This window comes from Medicago sativa, chromosome 1 (assembly GCF_051527215.1).
Source record: "Medicago sativa cultivar Bolivia chromosome 1, Bolivia_mono, whole genome shotgun sequence".
NCBI classification, from domain to species: domain Eukaryota; kingdom Viridiplantae; phylum Streptophyta; class Magnoliopsida; order Fabales; family Fabaceae; genus Medicago; species Medicago sativa.
The window spans coordinates 41,307,148-41,316,885 of NC_140749.1; the positions used below are offsets into that span (position 1 = coordinate 41,307,148).

The following is a 9,738-nucleotide window of genomic DNA, read 5'->3' on the forward strand; positions in this document are numbered from 1 at the left end:
CATGCTGAGGGACGTGAGTGACCTAGATGGAATTTGCCCCTCCTACATAACAGGAGAAATGTCTACGGGCCCAATATTGAACTTGACAAGGATGACACGGTCTATGCCTTGTGTTCAATATAGACATGAGGGCAAAAGGGTAATTATACACATGATCATTATCACAGAAAGGTTTCGTCAGATCACATGACATTCTCGTCACTTGGGTAGCAGTTATGTGTTGCTAGATACCGCTCACTGTTTATAATATTAAATGTGATTTAATATTATTGCCAATGTTATGAGAACCTATAGGGTCACACACAAAGGACAGATAGATGAGAGAAATAAATAAGACAGACTTATTTATAAAATAAATAAGTGAGACTTATTTATAAAATAATAAGTAAGACTTATTAGTAATTAAATAATTAAATATGACTTTATTATTTAATTTACGAAAAATAGAGAAACCTGGTCCCCCGTAAGGTACGGTGTGTTTAAGTGAAATATGGTGCACCGTAAGGTACGGTGTACTTAAGTGTTTGTCTTGCTGACCACACAAGTGGTTCTATAAATATAACCTTTGCGCTAAAGCTTGACTGACTGTTGGTGGAAACACTTAACCTAAGCCGCCGCTCTCTAAACCCTATTCTCTTTGAATCTCCGTTGGAATTGGCTAGCACCGATCATCGGAGGAGTTCTGTCCGTGTGGACTGAGTAGAGGCATGGCTACGCTGCTTGCTCGTGATCAGAAACTATTATGCTACAAAGGTTCTGCGCTTCAAGAGGTAAACACATGAATCCTTAAACTGTTTAAGCATGTGTTTTGTTTGATTTTGATTTGTGATTAATGATTTAATGAAGATCCGTTTCAATGGAATTTATTCCGTTAAGAGATTAAAATTTTGAAAAACCTCTCTGAAAATCCCTTATGTGGTATCAGAGCTTCTGGTTCTGATTAAATCATTCAATTCGAATCTGTTTGATGTTTGAAGATTATGAATATGATTCATATGTATGTGCGATTACTTGCTATATGATTATGCGATCCTCTTTTAAGAGTCGGTGTTCGTTTTCTCTTGAATTAAAATCATACTAGTATGGATACCCGTGCCAAGCACGGGCTAGAATTTTTTCATATTTGAGGGAGATAATGTTGTGATGTATTAAATGTAAGTTATAGTCTAACATTGAGTAGAGGATTGAAGGTTCAACAACATATAAGTGAAAAAATTCATACACTTAGTGCCTTAAAATATTGGGTGAAAATGTGGTATCATTCTTATTTTTGTGGTTCCTCTCTATTCGATTCAACTTTGTGGGGAAAGCGGGAGTGATTCAAGGTGGTAGATCACAGATGCAAAGAGTCTCATACTTGAAGAAGAGATGTTAATGTGTCAATTGTGAGTTAAAGTTTTGCATGAACGCAAGAGTAAATTTTAAAGAACATTTAAATGATATACCCATATACCTAGTTAATTCCTTAAAGCTCTATATTGGATGGAATAGTAGATTTTGAAGAAGGTACCAGTAAAAAGACTCATATACTTGATGCTATAAGATATTTTGTGAGGATGTGGTATCAATCTCACTCGTGTGGTTTCTAGTATACTGTGGGAATCATAACCATTGTAGGATTCCCTGGTAGTTCCAAAATTATGATGAATTTTTTTGTTAGTTTTTGGATCCCCGGTAGTCCCCCAACAACTCAATATATTATGTATACTTTCACAGACAAAGCACACACTCCTTAATTTTTTTCCCTTATCATTTCTCTTATGTTAAAATTCATTTTCATACTATATTTTTATTCAACTTCTATTATTTTAAATTCCTTTAATTTTGATATTAGGTGGGATGTAACAATCGAAAAATGCAGATGTGTTATGTTGAGTTTAGAAAATACATGCTTATTAAACATTTTAAAATTATATTGAGTTTTTTTAATTAAGTCTAATTTGTTGGTAAAATAATTACTCAAGATTCCTCAATTCCTTCAACAAATCTATAAAATTAACGACAACTCGTATTATTCACTACTCTCTTATGGACAAAACACACTGCATATTTTTTTCTCTTATTATTTCTCTCATATCCAATGTTCTTTTTCATATTCATTGTGTTTCTTCTAATTTTATTTATCTCTTCTCGTGAAAGAAAGGAACATAAACATACATCCACGAAATAATCATCAACCCAAATTTTTGAACATGTTGTGTCTCTATTTTACTTTCCATGACTGTGTCACATAATTAAGAACACATGTAATCACACAGTTGGTTAAAATATGGTAACATTTTCAAGTGTGAGTTAACATTCTACATATTGGATGAAAGAGTAGATTTTGATCAAGATAGAAATGAGATGACCCATTTACCAAGTGCCTTAAGGTTTTTTGTGAAGACGTAGTGTCAATCTAACTTGTTTGGTTGCTATTAACATAACATGATTATCCAACCTAATGTAGGCTCTATTGGAAGGCCTAACATTATGATAAACTGATTTGTTAGTTTTTGAATGTCATTTGTTTGATTTTTTTTATCTTAAATTTTAGTTAGTAGATGTCATTCGCTTTAATGCTATATTTTTTATTCAAACTTAATATTTTTTTCAAATTCATTTACTTTTGGCATTTGATGGGATTTTACATTAGACAAATGCAGATGTATTATGCTAAGTTGATAAAATACATGCTTATTAAAAAATTTAAAATGATATAACACTTTTTTTGGTTTAGTCTAATTCTTCTTCTAGAAAATATTAAATTTAAGTTTTTCCATGTTGTTCTCTTTCATACCATTTATTTCATTCAACTTGTATTATTTCAAATACTTTTATTTTTGGTCTTTGGCAGGATTTAACCTTAGAAAAGCACTTTTATGTTATGTTAAGTTGACAACATACATGTTTATTATACATTTTTAAATGATGTGGTTTGTTTTTAATTGAGTCTAATGTTTTGCTAAATTAATTATCGAGAAATTCTCAACCCTTTCAAGAAACTCATAAAATTACCAACAACTTTTGAAAAATGTGTTTCATAGTGTAATTCCAATAATCAAGAACAATTAAACCAATAAACTTTTTTCAGTAAAAAACCAAGATGAGAGATGGTTTATGTATAATGAATGTGCTATTTATCATGATTAATTTGAATTAAAAATGCATTTTCTACTTCATTGTGATTTTCCGACTCTAAGTGTAACGCCCCATTTTTATTATATTATTTTTAATAGATGTGTGAATATTTTTATATGACTTTATTTGTTATATATATGTGATTTTATGTGAAATATATATATTATATGATTTTTATGTGATATATGGTGTGATGCTATTTTATTATATGATTCATGGAGTTGAGTTTTATTTAAATGAATATGGCTTTATTATTTGTGGAAATAATAGGAGAAATAGAAATAGGTAGAATTATTATTTATTTTGGTTAATGGGAATTAAGTAAATAATTATGAAAGTTTAGTGGGAGTTAAATGAAAAGAAAGGAGTTATATTTTTGGGAGTAAAAGAAAGAAAATCAGATAGAAACAGTTTCACGTACAAACAATAGAAAAACTGGTTTTTGGAGAGAAAGAGGAGAAGAACCAAGAGAAAGCTAGGAGAAGAGCTAGGAAGAGAGAATCCAACCGTTTTTGCTGTAGAATTTGCAGAGATAAGGTAAGGGTGGGATTCCTTTCAATAATCATGGTATATAATTTGAAAATTGATGAATTTGTTGTTCTTGGTTTTTAGGGTTTGAGAAGTTATGTTAGATGTTGAATTATGATGAAACTTGTTGTTGAATTGCATGTTTCTATGTTGTTTTGGTTGCTATGTTGTATATGGAACCTGTAAACATTGTTCTAATTCATTTTGGGTGATTAGGGGGATCAAAAATTGGGTTTTGGAGTGAAATCTGGTCTGTTCCCGTAAATCTGCTCATGTTCCATCGTAGTACGATGCTGGGAAATCGTACTACGATTTTTCCAGTAGCAAACAGGACTTTTTCAGTATATCCCATCGTAGTACGATGCATTCCATCGTAGTACGATGTAATAGTGACAACATTCCCCTGTTTCGTGTTCTTGCGTCTTTTTCACCCGCTTCCGTTTTGAACTGGCCTTAGGTGTAAACATGGAAGTTGTAGATAATTAAGTTAGCTTTATAATGGCCTTGGTTTGGCGTGGAAAAGATTTGTAGATTTTGAGTTATGATAGAAATAGTCCAAGTGGGTCTTCAGAAAATTTTCAGAAAACTTAGAATAAATAATCCCAAGTTAGTCCAAAAACTTATGGTTGGTTTCCCAACTTCAAACTTAAGTGTTAGGGATTTAGTTGAGGTGTTTTATGGATATTTGAATTATGTTCTATTGATCAAAACTTAATTGCTTTTGGGGGATGTTTTAGACTTTGAGATGAATGTAATTGATTTATATATATGTTATGTTGTTGATTTCCGTTGTTGATGTCGTTGTATCATCTGATGTCGAAGTTGGGGAGTGTGTCATAATTGCTTTAGGCACATATGTTGTTGTTGTAGTCGCTGTTGAAGTTGTATGTTGATATACACAAGTTGAGTCCATTTGCATACTCACATCTGTTGGGGGCTTATGCCCTGGAATATTCATCATTCAACCCGTTGGGGGCTTATGCCCTGGAATGTTTATCATTCACCTGTTGGGGGCTTATGCCCTGGGATGCTTTAACCATCCAAATTGTTGGGGCTTTTTGGCTTGGATTCTTGCCAAATTCCTACTATAGTTAATTCTATTTACGTAATACTCATTGTATGATGATTATGGACCAAATTAACAAGTTACTTCCCCGTAATAAAGTTTATCGTAAGTTCGTCTCCAAAGGAGGAACCTTTGGTGACCAAAATTTTATCCTACCTTTTTGGCTTGGATTCTTGCCAAATTCCTACTATAGTTCATTCTGTTTATGTAATAGTAAACACGTGGGCGGGTCTATCGAGACGCTGTACTTTGATTACGGGCACATCATTCCAGTGATTGACACGAAACATAGAAGACAAAGTAGCAAGAGCGTCAGCCATCTGGTTTTCATCCCGAGGGATGTGGTGCAGCTCAACCTTGGTAAAGTATGTCAACAGACGTCTTGCATATGTCCGTCTGCCCAATCTTCTTAATGCTTATAAATTATAAATGCTGGTTTATATGAAGTTTTGATTTTGATTAAAATTATATGTATAGATAATATATATTGCACTTTCATATCGTAATTAACAAACTATACTTATATTTATCAATGATACCAACAAGTGGGTCTTCAGAAAATTTTCAGAAAACTTAGAATAAATAATCCCAAGTTAGTCCAAAAACTTATGGTTGGTTTCCCAACTTCAAACTTAAGTGTTAGGGATTTAGTTGAGGTGTTTTATGGATATTTGACTTATGTTCTATTGATCAAAACTTAATTGCTTTTGGGGGATGTTTTAGACTTTGAGATGAATGTAATTGATTTATATATATGTTATGTTGTTGATTTCCGTTGTTGATGTCGTTGTATCATCTGATGTCGAAGTTGGGGAGTGTGTCATAATTGCTTTAGGCACATATGTTGTTGTTGTAGTCGCTGTTGAAGTTGTATGTTGATATACACAAGTTGAGTCCATTTGCATACTCACATCTGTTGGGGGCTTATGCCCTGGAATATTCATCATTCAACCCGTTGGGGGCTTATGCTCTGGAATGTTTATCATTCACCTGTTGGGGGCTTATGCCCTGGGATACTTTAACCATCCAAATTGTTGGGGGCTTATGCCCTGGAATGCTTAGCATTCAACGCGCGTAGATTGGTACCACCTGCATGATGCATTAGTTGTTGTCGTTGTCGCATTGTCATGTTGTTGTTATCGTTGTCGCATTGTCGAATCGCTGTTGCCGTTGTCGCATTGTCAAGTTGTTGTGGTCGTTGTCGCATTGTCGAATTGTTGTTGCCGTTGTCGCATTGTCGAGTTGTCGGTGTAGTTGTTGATAATGAAGTTGTTGTTGTTGCTGCTCTTTGTTGCGGAGAATGATTATGTTGTTGCTATATGTATTCTTTATATACATTATTAATGATGTATGTTGTGATATGTTGTTGCTTTCATTAATTTGATGAATTATATATTATTATTATTGGATAAGTTTCTCACCCCTTCTGCTTGAAAATGTTGCCCTTCGTATAGGTAACTTGCAAGTAATAATGGCTTGTAGGTTGGTTGGCTCCAGTGTCTAGGGCTCTGATACACATTAGGATGGGGATTCATCGCGAATGTTTTTGTTTTCTTCATTTCTTTTATGTATCATATTTTTGGGAAAAGACTTAATAATGGAGTTTATCGTTGTTGAAAATAATGTTGATTACGTTGAGGCCTTTGTGCCAAGATTTTCCTTTATGTTGGATTTGGTTGAAATTGTATTTCCTAAAGAATTATTCCGCTGCAGTTTTGGAGATATTTTAAATGTTGATTTAAATAAATAACTATTTTCTATTTATGAAATTTTGATTAGTAGTGTGACACTCCGTTGTATGGTTTACTCTGATTATAATAATTAATATTACGTTGTTGGGAGAACGGGGTGTTACAATTGGTATCAGAGCAGGTCGGTCCGTCCGGCCAATTAGTAGAGTCATGTCGAGCCATGTAGAGTTGTTTGACAATTTATATTGTCTTAGTTGTGCTGATTTTTGTTGTTATGTAGAGTAGAGACCTGGAGGCTGCAAACCTTATCTGTTATAAAAGAACTAGAATGGTTGGAAGAAACGATGTTGCGGTGACTGCTGCATTGGAAGTTGTGGCCCAAGCTATAGGACAACAACAAAATGCTGGTGCTGGTGTTAATGCTGAAGTGAGAATGTTGGAGGCTTTTCTGAGGAATCATCCTCCTACTTTCAAAGGAAGGTACGACCCTGATGGAGCACAGACGTGGCTCAAAGAGGTTGAAAGAGTTTTCAGGGTTATGCAATGTACTGATGATCAGAAGGTGCATTTTGGTACGCACATGCTGGCTGAGGAAGCTGATGACTGGTGGGTGAGCCTCTTACCTGAATTAGAGCAAGGTGATGCGGTTATTACTTGGGCTGTGTTTAGGAGAGAGTTCCTAAACAGATACTTCCCTGAGGACGTTCGCGGAAGAAAAGAGATCGAGTTCCTTGAGCTGAAACAAGGAAACATGTCGGTGACAGAGTATGCAGCCAAGTTTGTGGAGCTGGCTCAGTTCTATCCACACTATACTGGAGACAATGCTGAATTTTCTAAATGCATCAAGTTTGAGAATGGTTTGCGTGCTGATATTAAGCGAGCCATTGGTTACCAACAGATCCGTGACTTCTCTGCTTTGGTGAGCAGATGCAGAATCTATGAAGATGATAGCAAGGCTCACTACAAGGTGATGAGTGACCGTAGAGGTAAGGGACAGCAGAGTCGTCTGAAGCCTTACAATGCCCCTGCTGACAAGGGCAAACAGAGGGTGCATGAGGAAAGAAAACCTAAAGGAAGAAATGTTCAGGCTGAGATAGTTTGTTATACATGTGGTGAGAAAGGCCATAAGAGTAATGCATGTACTCAACGGGATGAGAAAAAGTGTTATCGTTGTGGCAAGAAAGGGCATACAATAGCTGAGTGCAAGCGTGGTGACATTGTTTGCTTCAATTGTGATGAGGAGGGTCATCTTAGTTCTGAGTGCAATAAGCCTAAGAAGGCTCAGACTAGTGGGAAGGTGTTTGCATTGGCCGGTACACAAACGGCTAATGAAGATTGACTTATCAGAGGTACTTGTTTCTTTAATGGTACTCCTTTAATTGCTATTATTGATACTGGTGCTACACATTGTTTCATTGCTGTTGATTGTGCAAATAAGTTGGGTTTAGTTATGTCAAGTATGCCTGTGGAAATGGTTGTTGAAACTCCAGCTAAGGGTTCAGTAACCACTTCTTTTGTTTGTCAGAGTTGTCCTATATCCATGTATGGTAGGGATTTTGAAGTTGATCTTGTATGTTTACCGTTGACGGGTATGGATGTGATTCTTGGTATGAACTGGTTGGAATACAACCAAGTGCATATTAATTGTTTTAGAAAGACGGTGTACTTTTCTTCTGCGGAAGAAGAGAGTGGAGCAGAATTTTTATCTACCAAGCAGCTGAAGCAGTTAGAACATGATGGAGACTTGATGTTTTCTTTAATGGCGTATTTGTCTGTGGAAAATCAGTCGGTAATTGATAGATTTCCCGTTGTGAATGAATTTCCTGAAGTTTTTCCTGATGAGATTCCGGATGTGCCACCAGATAGGGAGGTTGAATTTTCAATTGATCTAGTGCCGGGTACGAAGCCGGTGTCGATGGCTCCTTACCGTATGTCAGCTTCAGAGTTGGTAGAGTTGAAGAAATAGTTAGAAGACTTGCTTGATAAGAAGTTTATAAGACCAAGTGTGTCACCTTGGGGAGCGCCTATGTTGCTAGTTAAAAAGAAGGATGGTAGCATGAGATTGTGCATAGATTACCGTCAGCTGAATAAAGTGACGATAAAGAATAGGTATCCACTTTCGAGAATTGACGACTTGATGGATCAATTAGTGGGTGCTCGAGTGTTTAGCAAGATTGACTTGAGGTCAGGTTATCATCAGATTAAGGTGAAGGATGAAGATATGCAGAAGACGGCCTTTAGGACACGGTATGGACACTATGAATATAAAGTGATGCCTTTCAGTGTTACTAATGCGCCTGGTGTGTTCATGGAGTATATGAACAGAATTTTTCATGCTTTTCTGGATAAGTTTGTTGTTGTATTTATTGATGATATCTTGATTTATTCTAAGATTGAAGAAGAGCATGCAGAACATTTGAAGATTGTGTTGCAGGTGCTGAAAGAAAAGAAGTTGTATGCAAAGTTGTCAAAGTGCGAGTTCTGGTTAAGGGAAGTATGTTTCCTTGGCCATATTATTTCTTGTAGTGGGATTGCAGTTGACCCGTCGAAGGTTGAAGCGGTATCACAGTGGGAGACTCCTAAGTTAGTTACGGAGATTAGAAGTTTTCTTGGTTTGGCCGGTTATTACAGAAGATTTATCGAAGGATTTTCGAAGTTGGCACTTCCATTGACTCAGTTGACCTGTAAATGTAAAGCTTTTGTGTGGGATGCTCAGTGTGAGTAATTTCAATGAGTTGAAGCGAAGATTGACGACGGCTCCAATTTTTATTTTATCAGAGCCGGATAAACCTTTTGTTGTATATTGTGATGCGTCCAAGTTGGGCTTAGGTGGTGTGCTTATGCAAGATGGCAAGGTAGTGGCTTATGCTTCGAGACAATTGAGAATACATGAGAAGAACTATCCTACACATGATTTAGAGTTGGCTGCTGTGGTTTTTGTGTTGAAAATTTGGAGACACTATTTGTACGGTTCTAGATTTGAAGTGTTTAGTGATCATAAAAGTCTGAAATATTTATTTGATCAAAAAGAGTTGAATATGAGGCAGAGAAGGTGGCTAGAGTTGTTGAAAGATTATGATTTTGGCTTAAATTACCATCCGGGTAAAGCTAATGTGGTTGCAGATGCCTTGAGTAGGAAAACGTTGCACATGTCGGCTATGATGGTGAAATAATTTGAATTGCTGGAACAGTTTAGAGACTTAAGTCTTGTTTGTGAATTGGCACCTCAGAGTGTACAGTTGGGTATGTTGAAAATTAATAATGATTTCTTGAAGAGTATCAAAGAAGCCCAGGAAGTTGATGTGAAATTTGTAGACTTGATGGCTGCTAGTA

General features: G+C 35.8%; 1 protein-coding gene across 1 annotated transcript; it reads left to right on the plus strand.

The window, feature by feature from the left end:
* Positions 1 to 707: 707 nt before the first annotated feature.
* Positions 708 to 7,744, plus strand: LOC146954964 (uncharacterized). Its single transcript, XM_085747066.1, has 4 exons — positions 708 to 770; positions 6,686 to 6,818; positions 7,038 to 7,131; positions 7,333 to 7,744. Exons 1-4 carry the CDS (start codon positions 708 to 710, stop codon positions 7,742 to 7,744), a joined length of 702 nt encoding a protein of 233 aa, XP_085603192.1.
* Positions 7,745 to 9,738: the final 1,994 nt, after the last annotated feature.